At 68.0% G+C, this 16,883-nt stretch overlaps 2 protein-coding genes across 2 annotated transcripts; one reads left to right on the top strand and one right to left on the bottom strand.

The window, feature by feature from the left end:
• Positions 1 to 1,329: 1,329 nt before the first annotated feature.
• On the bottom strand, positions 1,330 to 2,275 carry AURANDRAFT_70831 (hypothetical protein; the record flags this gene model as incomplete). Its single annotated transcript, XM_009035416.1, has 2 exons — positions 1,330 to 1,602; positions 1,795 to 2,275. Coding segments are annotated over 2 exons (486 nt in total), but the record flags the coding sequence as incomplete, so codon positions are not given.
• A 3,462-nt stretch (positions 2,276 to 5,737) lies between these two features.
• Positions 5,738 to 16,753, top strand: AURANDRAFT_20855 (hypothetical protein; the record flags this gene model as incomplete). The annotated part of the gene is made up of 4 exons (XM_009035770.1): positions 5,738 to 9,490; positions 9,530 to 10,732; positions 10,933 to 12,909; positions 13,121 to 16,753. The coding sequence occupies 4 exons, from the start codon at positions 5,738 to 5,740 to the stop codon at positions 16,751 to 16,753; spliced, it is 10,566 nt and encodes a 3,521-aa protein (XP_009034018.1).
• Between the last annotated feature and the right edge of the window lie 130 nt (positions 16,754 to 16,883).

Below are 16,883 nucleotides of genomic sequence, written 5' to 3'. Positions count from 1 at the left end.
GCCGCGTGGCAACACTCGCACATCTTCTTCGCGTCGGCGAAACGTTTCCACGGTGCGGGTACGTCATGATACGCCGCGGACGCACACCTCAACTCGCAGATCCGACGATTCAGTCCCTTGAGCACCCCCATCTCCTGAAAATCTTCATCCAAAACCAAATGGGCACCACAGTTATCAAATACCGAAACCTCGTGAGCGTCGGGGTCGTCTCGCTTTGCCCGATTAATTGCGACATGTGAAGCAGCAAAAGATGCGAGTCCTTCCGGGCTCATGCGGTCAGGGGTCAATGTATGGTTACTGCCGATTAAGTCATGAGCAAACTTCGTGCACATCGTGCCCGTCTCTCCTCTGTATCAGCTCAGCTTTGTGCCAACTTGTGGCGACTCCGCACTGCGCCAGGACGCCGCCGTCCACTGGCGCCTCCCGCGCCTGTGAGACCCCTCTGAGCCTCCCGTCCCCCGCGGTTCCTCCCGGGCCCCCTACGTTTAGAGACGCGTCAAGGCGACTCCGCACTTGAGCATCCATGTAGGCCTCCATAAGTTGGCATAACGAGTATCTGTGCATGGCGCAAATGCTCGCGTGAAACAACATGGTGCAAGCCAAGAGCCCTAAACCACATCCCTAAGAACGCCCCTCAGCCGCCCACGACGGCCTGCACGACCGCGCGTTCCTGGGTCTTGTGGAACCGGCAGAGCCGCGCGAGGAGCGGCGGCGCGCCGTCGACCCCGCACGCGCGGTCGACGGCCGCGCCGAGCGCCGCGAGGAGCCGCGCCTCGGCGGCGACGGGGAAGCCGCCGCCGCACTTGCGGTCGACGGCCGCGACGGCGGCCGCGTGCGCGGCGACGGCGCCCCGGTAGAGCGCCCCGTCGAGCGCGAGCGAGGCCGCCGGCGCCGGGGGCGCCGCGTCGGACGGCCCCCGCCCGCTCCCCCGCCGCTTCGTCGCGCCGACGGCCAGCGGGAGCGCGTCGAGGAGCGACCAGCGGAGCCGCCGCCGCGCGACGGCGAGCGACGCGTGGAGGTCCTCGACGAAAAGGACGTGGACGCCGGCGGCGTCGAGGGGCGCGCCCCGGAGGTGCGCCTCGACGAAGCTCTCGACGTCGCCCGGTGTGAGGAGCCGGAGGTCCTTCGCGAGCGGGTTCCAGCGGTCGCGCGCGCCCGCGTACCAGCGCCGCGTGTGGTTGTAGTACGCGAGCAGCGAACCGAGGTGGCCCGCGGGCTCGCGCCTGCGACGAAGGGGCGCGTCGGACGGGACGCGCCGGAGCGACGAAGGGGCGCGTCGGAGGGACGCCCGGGAAGCGGACGCCGGCGCCGCGCAGCGGCAGCAGGAACGCGACGTCGTTTCCCATCAATTCGCGGCAGAGGCGGAAGAAGCCGTCGACCCAGGGCCCGCGCTCCCCGCACGGCGCGCGCTTCTTCGTCCACCAGTCCTTGATGGGGAAGACGTGGCGGAGCGCGACGTCCGCGCGGCGGCCGCGGAGCGCCTTCCGGAGCGCCTCGGGGCACATGCCCTCCCGCCAGAACTTGCCCGGCCACGCGGCGGCCGCGGGCCTCAGGCCCAGGCGTAACGCGACGCGCGCGACGAGGGCCTGGAGCGTGCCCGACCTGGGCGGGAAAAGAGTGCGAAATTCCCAACTTTGGAGGCTCCTCTCTCGGTCGTTTTCCACTCGTCTCGGCTAATTTTTAGACGAGCGATCATCTCTCGGAGCGCTGTGGATGCTTTTCCCAGAACGCGCGCGCGCGGAACACTCATGTTGAAGCGAACTTGAATCACTCTTTTCCTGCCCTGTGCCCGACGCCGTCTTGTGCGTCTTGACGAGCGCGACGCGGCGGTGCGCGCGCGCGTGGGCGCTCGCGGCGACCGCGGCCTCGAGGACGCGCTCCACGGCCGCGGTCGACGCGTTCGCGCCGAGCTTTTCGACGCGCGCGGCGACGTCGGCGACGTCGGCGCCTGGGCACTCGAGGCCCGTGGCGGCGGCGGCGGCGGCGAGGACCGCGACGAAGCGGCGCATCTACGGCGACAGGAAGGCGACGCGCACGGTCGCGCAGACGGCGACCGTGGCGACGAAGCCGAGCTGCAGCGCGAAGCGGCACACGACGATGCAGCCGCTGATGGCCACGATGCGCGCGCCCTTGCGCCGGAAGATGGGCAGCCGCACGACGACGAGGTGCTCGAGCATGAACGTACGACGAAACGAGCACACGGTGCGATGCTCGTACGTTAACCGAGCATCACCGGAGAGGTATTACAAAAATCATGCCCCATCGAGAAGCGCGTCAATGGCGCGGCTCCGTGCCGGAAAGATCCGCGCAAAAGCGGCGCTGTTGCTAGCGGGCAGCATCAGGACGGCGCTGGTCGCAGCCCCGGACCTGCGACATGGCGCAGGCGCCGCCCCGCGACGGCCCGCGGCTGCGCGCGCTGGACCAGCGGTCGCTGCTCAAGGTGAGCATGAAGAGCCGGCGCGAGCAGATGAAGGATAACCGCGACAAGGCCTACGCGTCGCGCGGCAAGAAGAAGCTGCGCGGCATGCTGCGCGCCGCGGCGCACCAGGTCAAGTACACGCACGACGACCGCAGCGAGCTCGTGCGGCTCCTCGAGGAGGGCCAGGACCCGGCGTCCATCGTCGGCCCCCTCGGCGCCTTCAGAGAGCTGCCGCCGCGCGTCGCGTCCGCGTCGGACCTCCTGCGGTCCTACGGCGTGGACCAAACCGCAAAGCCGCTCCACCGGTCCCAGTCGCTCCGCCAGTACGATTTAGGCGCCGACGACGCGGCGGCGCTCGGGTCCGCGGCCGCGCGCGCGCGCGCGGCCGCGGCGGCCGCGCACTACGTGACGCCGACGGACCGCATCGCGCGGCTCTACACGCCGACGGCGGCGACGCTGACCATGCGCGACGCGACGGCCGTGAGTCGCGCCATGATGGGCCGCCACGGCGGGCCGCAGCTCGCGCCCGCGCGCGAGCGCGAGCGCGCCGCGCTCACGGGACTCCCCGAGAGTTTGAGGCCGACGTGGGCGACGCACTCGCTCGGCGCCAAGGCCCGCGACGACGCGCTGACGCGCGTCGCCCGCGTGGCGCCGGCGGCCTACCACGCCGCCGCGCGCACGGCCGCCGGCGGCTTCGGCGAGTCCATGAGCCTCGACGAGTCGTCGGACGGCGACGCGCGCTCCGGACTCGACGACGCGCCGGGCGCGCCCCAGGTGTCCATCGTCGACGAGGCGCCCCGGGACGCCGAACCGGCGCCGAAGCCGGCGCCCGCCACGCCGACGTCGCCCTCGAAGCGGCGCCAGCTCGCGCGCGAGAGGCGCGGCGCGGGCGCGGCGCGGTCCGCCGTGTCGCCGTCGGCCGCGCCGGCGACGACCGCGACGTCCTTCGACGCGGAGCTCTGGAACCCGGGCGCCCGGCTTCCCGGTAATGCGGGCGACGACGCATCCGTGTCCAGCGTCGCCGACGCGCCGCGGGAGGCCGCGCGGTACCAGGAGGCCGTCGAGAACTACTGGGCGCGCGTCCGCGCGCTCGTGCACCGCGGCGCCGCGCACGCCGCGGGCGCGGGGAAAAGACGAGCTTTAGCCCAGCTCCCCGACGCCTGGCTCGGGGGCATCGCGGGCCGCGTCGCGCCGCCGAAGGCGCTGCTGCGGGAACGGGCCAAGGTGCTGCGCGCGCGGCAGACGGTCCGCGCGCGCGAGGGCGGCCCCGACGGCGACCAGGTCGGCGAGCTCGCGCTGGAGAAGTCCATCGACCACTTTCTGGAGGGCCATCTGGACGACGGCGTCGAGGACCAGAACGACCACTGGTCCTTCTCCGCCGTGGAGCGCGCGGAGCGCGTCGCGGACGAGGCCTTGGAGGAGAGCCGCCTGGGCTTCGCGGACGGCGTCGCGCGGGCCATGGTCGACTACGAGATGCGCGACGCGAACCTCGTGGGGCTTTTGGACATCGACCCGGCGCACCTGCGGGCGGCGCCGCGGTGGTGGACGTCCGTGGAGCACCGGACCTACGAGTGGCGCGTCCTGCGGAAGACGGGCGTCGCGAGGAGGCGCGTGCACCGGGCCTTCTACGCGGCGGCGACGCAGCTGCGGGTCGTCGAGCGCGTCATGTACGAGCTCCACGAGGCCTGGCTGCTGCCGCGGCAGCCCGCGGCCTTCGGCGCCGCCGCGGCGCCGGCCGCGGCGCCGCCGGCCATCGCGCAGAGCGGCGAGGCGGCGAAGGACGACGACGACGACGCGGAGGGCGACGACGACGACGAGGAATTAGGGAACGGGCGGCGCCTCTCCGTGCGCCACGCGCCCAAGCTCCGGCGGGACTCGCAGGCCGCGTCGGGCATCATCACGGCCGCGGCCATGGCCGAGACGGCGAGCCACCACCACGAGACGTCGCGGCCGCCCTTTTCCACGGTGCTGCTGACGGACGTGCCGTCGACGGGCTTCCGGCGGCGCCTGCCGCTGACGCTGGACGTGTTCTGCACGCACGTGGAGCGGCACGCGGGCGCGGTGCGAGATTCGCTCAAGGAGGACTGGCTCGCGGTGTCGGCGCTGCTCCTGGGCGCGCACCTCCAGCGGCCGCGCGAGAGCGCGTTCAAGGACGCGTCGCGGTTCTTGGAGGGCCTCGGCGCGGCGCCGCCCTTCGGCGTCTCGAGCGACGTGCCCGCGTCGCTGGCCGCGGCCGCGCGGCACCACCTCATCGCGCCCGAGGACGCGGACGCGTTCCAGGAGGCGGGCGACGGCGATTCGGCCGCGGACGAGTTCGACGCGTGGTTCACGGAGACGTACGGCGCGGCCGCGACGGGCGCGCCGCCCGCGGAGCGCTTCGACGCGCGGCCCGCGAAGCCCCGCAAGGCGCCCGCGGCGGCGCTCGCCGTCGACGGCGCGGCGGCCGCGCCGTCGCCGTCGGCGCTCCGGGCCCGGTCCGTCCTCGGCTGCGCGTCTGCTCTAATGTCGCGCCAGCTCCGGTCGCTCTGCGAGGAGTCGCTGGACCACTTCGTCGCCTTCTTCGAGCGCTTCGACGGCGCCATCGCGAAGCTCACGGACGAGGCGGCCTTCGAGCTGGGGTTAAGGCTCGACGAGCTCTACGCGAACGAGGACGCGCAGGCGGTCCGGAAGCGGCACGTCGTCGTTTTGGAGCCGTCGCTCGAGCGGCTCCAGGAGCACTGCTGCGACTGCATCGAGTCGATCATCCGCGCGGCCCAGCGCTTCCCGCGCGTCGACGTGTCCGCCGCGCTCGGCGCGGGCGGCCCCGCGTCTCCGGCGAAGGACGCGCCCGCGGCGACGACGCTGCCCGTGCTCGGCGTGCTCGACACGGAGGAGGACGGCTCGTCGGCGGCGTCGGGCGACGCCGAGAGCGCGGGCGACGGCGGCGCCGCCGCGGCGGCGGCGGCGCCGCGGGAGACGGTCCTGGAGGCGCACCACCGGTCGCCCGACGAGTTTCTGGGGCCCGCGACGATCGCGTCCGAGGACGAGTGCGTCGTCATGGCCAAGGCCCGCGTGTCCGCGGCGCTGGCGCGGCGCTTCGAGGCGCCGTCGGCGCTCGTGCCCCTCTTCGAGGATTTCGGGGTTTTGCTGGACGGGACCTTGGCGGACCGCGTGCGGGCCGCGATCCACGAGGCGCGGCGCGTGCCCCCGCCGGACGGCCAGCAGGTCGAGATCGACGCCACGGAGGCGTCCCTGACGGAGCTCTCGAAGATGAACGACGAGCTCAGCGCCCTCGCGGACCGCATCCGCGGCGTCACGGGCGACTTGGTCGACAGCGCGATGTTCCGCGTGCAGACGGCCGAGGCCAAGGAGCTGCTCGCGGCCAAGGCCGACGCGCTCAACCTGTCCATCACGGAGAGCGTCGCCGCGGACAACCGGGAGCACATGCAGGACGTCTGCCGCAAGTACCAGAACATCGCGGACCAGTTGGTCGACGAGCCGACGACGTCCGCGGAGCTGCGGACGCTCAAGGAGTTCAGCGAGCAGGCCATCGACATGCTCAAGGGCCTCGAGCACGAGTACAAGGAGGAGATCCTCCAGCGCGAGAAGTTTCTCCTCGCGCGGGGCTACCGGTCGTCCAAGGAGGACCTCGCGGCGATCTGCACGACGTTCAACTGGCCCAAGTCCATGGAGGCCTACCTCAACCGGAGCGACGAGCTCCAGGAGAACCGGAAGAAGCACCTCAAGATGGTCGTCGAGGGCCAGCGCGAGCAGCTCGGCCGCGAGGTCGCGTCGCTGGAGAAGAAGGTCGAGAAGCTCGCGGAGACGGGCTCGCTCGCGCCGAACGAGGTCCAGATGGTCACGCGGCGCGTCCAGGCCATCCGCGAGGGTTTGGACAACGCCCAGAAGGAGTCGGAGATCGTCGTCGCCCAGGAGGACCTGCTCGAGCTGCAGCCCACGGACCACGAGGCGCGCCTCGCCGTCGTCGCCAAGGAGCTGAGCCCGCTCGACAAGCTCTGGACCATCGCGCGCGAGTGGGTCGAGCGGTCCCACGCCTGGCACGAGCTGCCGCTCACGGAGGTCGACGCCGAGGACGCCGCGGCGCGCGCCGCGGAGTACGGCACGACGCTGAACCGCGTCGTGAAATTGCTCGAGAAGAAGGGGCCGTCGCGCGACCCCGCGCGCCGCGCGTGCAAGCTCCTCATCCAGGAGGCCGCGGCCTTCGAGCAGGACGAGATCCCGCTCATGCGCCTCGTCTGCGAGCCGGGCATGCAGCAGCGCCACTGGGACGAGATCAAGCGCACGACGCGGCTCAACTTCGACGTGTCGCCCGCGACGAACGTGCTCCAGCTCATGGACGTGGGGTTGAACCACTACGTGCACCTCATCGAGGACACGTGCGTCGCCGCGTCCAAGGAGGCGGCGCTGGACAAGGCCCTCGTGAAGATGGAGGCGGCCTGGGGCTCCGCGATCTTCGCGACGAAGGAGTGGCGCACGGGGCGGATCCTGGCGGGCATCGACGAGATCCAGCAGGAGCTCGACGACCAGATCGTCAAGACCCAGGCCATGCACGGGTCGCGCTACGTCAAGCCCTTCCTGGGGCGCGTCGAGGCCTGGGAGCACACGCTGACGTCGCTCCAGGACATCATCGACAACTGGCTCAAGGTCCAGGCCGCGTGGCTCTACCTCGAGCCCATCTTCTCCAGCGACGACATCACGCGCCAGATGCCGACGGAGGCGAGCTTGTTTACCACCGTGAACCAGGTCTGGATCGACTCCATGGCCGAGACGGCCGCGGACCCCGCGGTGCTGTCCGTCGCGACGCGGCCGGGGCTGCTGGACGCGCTCGTCGACGCGAACGAGAAGCTCGAGACGATCCAGAAGGGGTTGAACGACTACTTGGAAACAAAACGCCTCGCGTTCCCGCGCTTCTTCTTCCTCTCCAACGACGAGCTCCTCGAGATCCTCGCGGAGACGAAGGACCCGACGCGCGTGCAGCCGCACCTGAAGAAATGCTTCGACGGCGTCGCGAATCTGGAATTTACGAAGAACCTCGACATCATGGCCTGCCTCGACGCCCCGGCCCCCAAGGGCGAGCGTTTGGAATTTGCCTACGACGCCTGCAACCACAAGATGATCAACCCCAAGGACTCGGGGGGCAACGTCGAGAAGTGGCTCGTCGAAGTGGAAGCGATCATGAAGAAGTCGCTGGCCAACGCCATCGACGAGGCCGTCGTCGACTTCGAGAAGAACGACCGCAAGTCCTGGCTCGCGGCCTGGCAGGGCCAGGTCGTCCTCACGGTGAACCAGATCACCTGGGGCCAGCTCACCGAGGCCGCGATCAACCGGGGCAAGCACGCGCTCGCGGAGCTCCACGGCAAGCGCGTCGACGAGCTCATGGACGTCGTCGAGCAGGTCCGGGGCAACATCCCCAAGGCGCTGCGGTCGACGCTCGGGGCCCTCGTCGTCATGGACGTGCACAACCGCGACATCACGGACGAGCTCGCCAAGTCGACGATCTCCTCGCCGCTCGACTTCGACTGGCAGGCCCAGCTGCGCTACTACTGGGAGGAGGGCGGCGCGTCGGCCCAGTCCGGCACGCCGGGCACGATCCCCTGCCGCATGATCAACGCCATGATCCTCTACGCGTACGAGTACATCGGCAACTGCGGCCGCCTCGTCATCACGCCGCTCACGGACCGCTGCTACCGCACGCTCATGGGCGCCATCCACCTGAATCTCGGCGGCGCGCCCGAGGGGCCCGCGGGCACGGGCAAGACGGAGACCACGAAGGACCTGGGCAAGGCCATCGCGATCCAGTGCGTCGTCACGAACTGCTCCGACGGCCTCGACTACAAGGCCATGGGCAAGTTCTTCAAGGGGTTGGCCGCGTCGGGCGCCTGGGCCTGCTTCGACGAGTTCAACCGCATCCAGCTCGAGGTGCTCTCGGTCATCGCGCAGCAGGTGCTCACGATCCAGCAGGCCAAGGCCCGGAAGGCGGAGCGGTTCATGTTCGAGGGCACGGACCTGCCGCTGAAGCCGACGTGCTGCCCCTTCATCACGATGAACCCGGGCTACGCCGGCCGCGCGGAGCTGCCGGACAACCTGAAGGTGCTGTTCCGCACGGTCGCGATGATGGTGCCCGACTACGGCATGATCGGCGAGATTTTGCTGTATTCCATGGGCTACACGGACGCCAAGGCCATGGCCATCAAGATCGTCACGACCTACAAGCTCTGCAGCGAGCAGCTGAGCGCCCAGTCCCACTACGACTACGGCATGCGCGCGGTCATGGCCGTGCTCCGCGCCGCGGGCAACCTGAAGCGCGCCGAGGGCCACCTCCCGGAGGACGTGCTCGTGCTGCGGTCCATCATCGACGTCAACCTGCCCAAGTTCCTCTCGCCGGACGTGCCCCTCTTCGGCGGCATCACGTCGGACCTCTTCCCGGGCGTCGAGCTGCCCGTGCCGGACCGCGACGCGATGGAGCTCGCGTTCAAGGAGTCGTGCGCTTCCCGAAATTTACAGCCGACCAAGTACTTCTGGGAGAAGGTCGTCCAGATCTACGACATGATGGTCGTGCGCCACGGCTTCATGATCGTCGGCATGCCCTTCTCGGGGAAGACGTCGGCCTGGAAGGTCCTCGCGGACACGCTCGGGTCGCTCCACGACCGATACCCCGACGACGCGCGCTGGACGCAGGTCGTGCCCTTCCTCATGAACCCCAAGTCCATCACCATGGGCCAGCTCTACGGCCAGTTTGACGACGTGAGCCACGAGTGGACCGACGGCGTGCTCGCGATCAACTACCGCAACGCGGCCACGTCGAAGGTCGGCAACGCGGAGGACCGCAAGTGGGTGCTCTTGGACGGCCCCGTGGACGCGATCTGGATCGAGAACATGAACACGGTGCTCGACGACAACAAGAAGCTCTGCCTGATGTCCGGCGAGATCATCGCGATGTCGGATGTCATGTCCATGATCTTCGAACCCATGGATCTGCTTGTCGCGTCGCCCGCGACCGTCTCCCGGTGCGGCATGGTCTACATGGAGCCGGAGCAGCTCGGGCTCCGGCCCCTCTTCGACTCCTGGCTCGTCACCTTCGCCGTGAAGCCGCCGCCGGCCGAGGGCGAGGACGCGCCGGCCGCGCCCTTCGAGCTCACGGACGCGGAGCGGGAGCTGCTCACGGGTTTGTACCTCTGGCTCGTGGAGCCCGCGATGGCCTTCCTGCGGCGCTCCTGCAAGGAGATGTCGCCGACGGTCGACAGCGCCCTCCTGTCGTCGCTGCTGAACTTCCTCGAGTGCGTGCTGACGGCCGCGATCCCGGGCAAGCACGACGTCGCGGACGACGCGTCGCATTTGGAGGGCGGCAGCCGCAAAAAGCACGTCGAGTGCGCCTTCCTCTTCGCGCTCATCTGGTCCAGCGGCGTCACGGCCGACAACGCGGGCCGGGCCAAGTACAGCGCCTTCGTCCGCGAGATCATGGAGAGCGTGGACGTGCTCGACGACGCGCGCTACCAGGGCGTGACGAATGCGCTGGCCGTCCGCGGCTGGAAGCGCCCGAAGTTCGCCGAGGCCGAGGAGGGCGAGTTCGACGGCAAGGTCGAGTGTGGCCCGCCGGCCGACGGCGACCTGCAGGACTGGTGCTACGACCCGCGCGGCGGCAAGTGGGTCAACTGGGTCGACACGTTGGAAAAGTTCGAGATCGCCGCGGACCAGGAGTTCTCGACGATCATGGTGCCGACGGCCTGCACGGCGCAGCTCTCCTACATGGTGCAGACGCTGCTGACGCACGGCTTCCGGCCCCTGGTCTGCGGGCCCACGGGCACGGGCAAGTCCGTCTGCGTCACGAAGACGCTGACCGCGGAGCTCGACCAGGACAAGTTCAAGCCGCTCCAGCTCGGCTTCAGCGCCAAGACGACGGCGGAGATGACCCAGGGCATCATCGACGGCCAGCTGGGGAAGCGGCGCAAGGGCGTCTTCGGCCCGCCCATGGGCCAGACGGCGCTCGTGTTCGTCGACGACCTGAACATGCCCGAGGTGGAGACGTACGGCGCGCAGCCGCCCATCGAGCTGCTGCGGCAGCTCGTCGACTCGGGGGGCTACTACGACCTCAAGGAGAAGTCGTGGAACACGATCGTCGACACGATCGTCACCTGCGCGATGGGCCCGCCGGGCGGCGGGCGCAACGGCACGACGCCGCGGTTCCTGCGCCACTTCCACCTCTTGTGCGTCGACGGCTTCGACGACACGACGCTCTCGCTCATCTTCAACACCATCGTGAACCACGCCTTCAAGCAGGACTACGCGTCGGACGTCGCGGGCTGCGCGGACCAGGTCGTCAACAGGGCAGGACAAGAGAGCGAAATTCCCAACTTCAAAGGCTCCTTTCTCGGCCGCTTTCCACTCGTTTCGGCTGATTTTTGGACGAGCGATCATCTCTCGGAACGGTCTCGAAGCGTGGACGCTTTTATCGGAACGCGCGCGCGCGGAACACTCACGTCGAAGCGACGTTGAATCTCTCTTGTGCTGCCCAGGTCGTCAAGGCGACGATGGCGACGTACCGCGACGCGATGCGGTGCCTGCTCCCGACGCCCTCCAAGTCGCACTACACCTTCAATCTGCGCGACTTCAGCCGCGTGATCCAGGGCGTGCTCATGCAGAAGCCCTCCGACGAGTTCCAGGACCGCGCGGCGGTCATGCGCTTGTGGACGCACGAGGCGCTCCGCGTCTTCGGCGATCGCCTCACGGACGACCCGGACCGCACGTGGTTCGTGGGCCACGCGAAACAGGTCTGCGGCGACATTTTCCGGGAGGATTTCGAGGAATCCTTCGGCGCTCTAAAGCCCGAGGACGCGAAAGAGGTGAACTACGCGACTTTGCGGCGCCTCTTCTTCGGCGAGTTCATGACGCCCGCGGACGAGGACGAGCGGCCCTACGCGGAGATCTCCGATCTGAAGGCGCTCCAGGAGAAGACGGACGAGTATCTGGCGTCCTTCAACTCGAATTCCAAGAAGCCCATGGATCTGGTCATGTTCATGTTCGCCATCGAGCACGTGTCGCGCATCTCGCGGATCCTGCGCATGCCCGGGGGCAACGCGCTGCTCGTGGGCGTCGGCGGCAGCGGCCGCCAGTCGCTTTCGATCCTGGCGACGGAGATGGCGGGCTACGCCCTCTTCCGCATCGAGATCACCAAGTCCTACGGCATGGTCGAGTGGCGCGAGGACCTGAAGACCGTATTAAAGGAGGCGGGCAGCGGCGAGCGGCCCGTCGTCTTCCTGTTCTCGGACACGCAGATCAACCGCGAGGCCTTCGTCGAGGACATCAACAACATGCTCAACAGCGGCGAGGTGCCCAACATCTTCCCCAACGACGAGAAGGTCGCCATCTGCGAGGCCGTGCGGCCCTACGCGAAGGAGCAGTTCGGCCGCGCGGCCGCGGACATGACGCCGCTCCAGCTCTACGCCTACTTCATCCAGCGCGTCAAGCAGTACCTCCACATCGTCCTCGCCTTCAGCCCCATCGGCTCGGCCTTCCGCGACCGGCTCCGCCTCTTCCCGTCGCTCGTGAACTGCTGCGCGATCGACTGGTTCACGGCCTGGCCCGGCGACTCGCTGCTCGCCGTCGCGGAGAAGTTTTTAGCGGACGTGCAGCTCGACGCGTCCGTGCGGCCCCACATCGTCGACATGTGCATGTACTTCCACCAGCAGTCGAACGCGCTCGCCGCGGAGTTTTTAGCGTCCACGGGCCGCATCACCTACGTGACGCCGACGTCCTACCTCGAGCTCATCGTCGCCTTCAAGGGCGCGCTGGGGCTCCAGCGCGACAAGGTCTCGGGCCAGCGGGACCGCTACAAGAACGGCCTGGGGCAGCTGGCGAACGCGGAGAAGAACGTCGCGACGATGCAGCAGGAGCTCACGGACCTGCAGCCCGTGCTCAAGCAGTCCCAGAAGGACACGGACGCGCTCATGGAGGAGATCGAGGAGAAGCTGCCCGGCGTGCGGGAGCAGGAGGAGAAGGTCGGCGCGGAGGCCGCGGTCGCGCAGAAGGAGGCCGACGAGGTGCAGATCCAGGTCGACTCGGTCCAGGCGGACCTCGACGAGGCGCTGCCCGCCCTCGAGAGCGCCATCCAGGCCCTCAACACGATCAAGCCCTCGGACATCAACGAGGTCAAGGCCCTCGCGAAGCCGCCGGCGACCGTGAAGCTCGTGTGCGAGGCCGTCTGCGTCATGCTCGCGGAGAAGCCCCAGCGCATCCCGGACCCCGACGACCCGTCGAAGCGCATCATGGACTACTGGGGCCCCAGTCAGAAGATGCTCGCGGACAAGGAGTTCATCGCGCGGCTCAAGACCTACGACAAGGACAACATCGCGCCGAAGATCATCAAGTCCATCAAGGACAAGTACATGGCCCAGGCCAACTTCACGCCCGAGGCCGCCGCCAAGGCGTCGTCGGCCGCCGCGGGTTTGTGCAAGTGGGTCTACGCCATGGAGACCTACGACCGCGTCGCCAAGGTCGTCGCCTGTGTGGAATTCAACCACTGGTTTGGGGGGTCCCCACCCAACTTCAGAACTCTCTAGCTCGGCCAAATCGAAGTCGATTCGGCTGATTTTTGGACGGATCGATTGCTCTCGTCGAGTTCTCGAAGCACAGCCGAAGAGATTGCGTCGAAACTGTCGCGTACGCGCACATTGAAGTCGGGTTGAATATTTGGTTTCCACACAGGTCGTCGCGCCGAAGAAGGAGTCGCTCGCGAAGGCGCAGGCGTCGCTCGCGGTGACCATGGGCGAGCTCGACGAGAAGAAGGCGAGCCTCAAGATCGTCCAGGACGACCTGCAGAAGCTCCAGGACAACCTCGAGGCCGCGGAGCGCAAGAAGGAGGACCTCGTGAACCAGGTCGACCTGTGCGGGAAGAAGCTCGTAAGAGCGAAGCAGCTCATCGAGTCCCTCGGCGGCGAGAAGTCGAAATGGGGCGTCTTCGTCGAGGAGCTCACGGAGGCCTACGAGAAGCTGACGGGCGACGTCCTCGTGAGCGCGGGCTTGATGGCCTACCTGGGTCCGTTCACGTCGACGTACCGCATGAAACAGATGGCCGAGTGGGTCGCGACGTGCCAGGAGCTCAACATCCCCTGCAGCGCCAAGCCGAGCCTCGCGCGGACTTTGGGCGACCCCGTGCTCATCCGCCAGTGGAACATCGAGGGGTTGCCCACGGACGACTTTTCCATCGACAACGCGATCATCGTCTTCAACGCGCGGCGCTGGCCGTTGATGATCGACCCCCAGGGCCAGGCGAACAAGTGGGTGCGCAACATGGAGGGCCCGAACAAGCTCCAGGTCCTGAAGCAGACGGGCGAGTACATGCGGTCCATGGAGTCCGCGATCCAGTTCGGCTTCCCGGTGTTGCTCGAGGACGTCGGCGAGACGCTCGACGCGACGCTCGAGCCCCTCTTACTCAAGCAGATCTTCAAGCAGGGCGGCGTCGACAGCATCCGGCTCGGCGATTCGACCATCGAGTACAGCGAGCACTTCCGTTTCTATATCTGCACGAAGCTGCGGAACCCGCACTACGTGCCCGAGATCTCCGTCAAGGTCACGCTGCTGAATTTCATGATCACGCCCCAGGGCCTCCAGGACCAGCTGCTGGGCGTCGTCGTCGCCCAGGAGCGCAGCGACCTCGAGCAGAAGAAGAACGAGCTCGTGCTCGAGGGCGCGGAGAATAAAAGGAAGCTCAAGGAGATCGAGGACCAGATCCTGGAGATCCTGGCGGGCAAGGGCAACATCTTGGAGAACGAGAGCGCCATCGCGACGCTGAACCAGTCCAAGGTCACGTCCGACGACATCAAGGGCAAGCAGGTCGTCGCGGAGAAGACGGAGACCGAGATCGACGAGACGCGCAAGGGCTACACGTCCGTCGCGTACTCGACGCAGGTCCTGTTCTTCTGCATCACCGATTTGAACAACATCGAGCCGACCTACTCCTATTCTTTGGAGTGGTTCATCAACCTCTTCATCCGGTCCATCCGCAACTCGGAGCCGTCGAACGACGTGCCGACGCGGCTCGACAACCTCAGCGGCCATTTCACGTATTCCCTCTACACGAACGTGTGCCGGTCGCTGCTCGAGAAGGACAAGCTGCTGTTTAGTTTCGTGCTGGCCATCCGCATCCTGGGCGGGCGGGGCGACGTCGACTCCGCGGAGTGGCTCTTTTTGCTCACGGGCGGCGTGTCGCTCGACAACCCGCACGCGAACCCCTGCGGCGACTGGCTCGCGCCGAAGCAGTGGAACGAGATCTGCCTGTTGAGCGACATCCCGGCCTTCGCGGGGCTCCGGGACAACTTCGAGCCGCTGAAGAAGCAGTGGAAGGCCGTCTACGACGGCAACGCGCCGCAGGACGCGGCGCTGCCGGGGCCCTGGGAGAAGCTCGAGGGCCTGAAGCGGCTCTGCGTGCTGCGCTGCATCCGGCCGGACAAGGTCGTGTTGGGCATCCAGAAGTTCGTCATCTCGGTGATGGGCGAGAAGTTCGTGCGGCCGCCGCCGTTCGACCTGCAGGCGTGCTACGACGAGTCCGTGTGCACGTCGCCGCTGGTCTTCGTGCTCTCGCCGGGGTCGGACCCCATGGGCGCCGTGCTCCAGGCCGCGGAGACGCTGGAGCGGGCCGTGGCGCCCATCTCGCTGGGCCAGGGCCAGGGGCCCGTCGCGGAGAAGTTGATCGAGAAGGCCAAGACCGAGGGCTCGTGGGTCGTGCTCCAGAACTGCCACCTCGCCCAGTCCTTCATGGGCCGCTTCGAGGAGCTCTGCGAGGCGCTGAGCCCGGACAACGCCCACGAGAACTTTCGGCTGTGGTGCACGACGTACCCGTCGCCCATCTTCCCGACGTCCGTGCTCCAGAACGGCGTCAAGATGGCCATCGAGCCGCCCAAGGGCCTCAGGGCGAACCTCGTGGGGTCCTACAGCAACGCGCCGCTGAGCGGCGACGGCTACCTCGAGTCCTGCGGCAAGCCCGAGTCCTTCCGGAAGCTGTGCTACGCGCTCTGCATGTTCCACGCGCTCCTCCAGGAGCGGCGGCTCTACGGTCCCCTGGGCTGGAACATCCCCTACGGCTTCAACGAGTCGGATCTGCTCATCTCCATGCAGCAGCTCTTCTCCTTCCTCGACGAGAACGACGAGGTGCCCTTCAAGGCGCTCAAGTACTGCATCGGCGAGTGCAACTACGGCGGCCGCGTCACGGACGGCAAGGACCGGTCGACGCTCAACGCGATTTTGGACCGCTTCTTCAACAACTACGTGCTCACGACGGGCTTCCCCCTGTCCGACTCGGGGGTCTACGTGGTGCCCGAGGCGACGACGCAGGAGGAGTTCGTCGCGCTCATCGAAACGTTGCCGCTCGTCGCGGAGCCGGAGATCTTCGGCTTCCACGAGAACGCGAACATCACCAAGGACACGAAGGAGACGCAGTTCATGTTCACGACCGTGCTGCTCACGGAGGGCGGCGGCTCCGGCGGCGGCGGCGGCGGCAACGACGCGATGATCTCGACGACCGCGCACGACATCCTGGCGAAGCTGCCCGCGGCGTACGACATGGAGGGCGCGCAGGTGCGCTACCCGGTGCAGTGGGAGCAGTCCATGAACACGGTGCTCTGCCAGGAGCTCCGGCGGTTTAACAACTTGACGTCGGTGATGAAGCGGAGCCTCGTGGACGTGGACAAGGCCGTCAAGGGCGTCGTGGTCATGTCGGGGCCCTTGGAAAAGCTCGGCGAGTCGCTGGTCTACGGCACGATCCCGGCCATGTGGAAGGCCAAGTCCTACCCGTCCTTCAAGCCCCTCGCGGGCTACGTCCAGGACCTCCTCGCGCGGCTCGAGTTTTTGCGGCTGTGGCTCGACGACGAGCCGCCGCCGACGTACTGGATCTCCGCGTTCTTCTTCCAGCACGCGTTCATGACGGCGTCGAAGCAGAACTACTCGCGGGCCGAGACCATCCCCATCGACGCCATCTCCCTCCAGTTCGAGATGCTCCCGAACACGTCCTACGCGCGGCCGCCGAAGCTCGGCGTCTACGTCTACGGCTTCTTCTTCGAGGGCGCGCGCTGGGACAAGAAGGCGCACCGCATCGCCGAGTCGGAGCCCAAGGTGCTCTACACCGCGGCGCCCCTCATGCACTTCCTGCCCAAGCAGACGGTCCACATCCAGCACCCGCCGTCCTACCTGTGCCCCGTGTACAAGACGTCGGACCGCCGCGGCATCCTCGCGACGACGGGCCACTCGACGAACTTCATCCTCGACATCCTCGTGCCCTCGGACATCCCCCAGGCGCACTGGATCCAGCGCGGCGTCGCCATGCTCTCCCAGCTCGACGACTAGGGCGCGCGTAAGGGGGAGACCGGGATGTGTGTGGGCGACGCCGCATGGTTTTTAAACAGCAAGTTGAGGAGAGATTGAGGCTCACTTGTTATCGAGGCGGATGGGCAGCGCGACGACTGTCGCGCGCAGC

Source organism: Aureococcus anophagefferens (assembly GCF_000186865.1).
Source record: "Aureococcus anophagefferens unplaced genomic scaffold AURANscaffold_3, whole genome shotgun sequence".
In the NCBI taxonomy this organism is placed as follows: domain Eukaryota; class Pelagophyceae; order Pelagomonadales; family Pelagomonadaceae; genus Aureococcus; species Aureococcus anophagefferens.
This window is presented reverse-complemented; position numbering and strand designations above follow the sequence as displayed.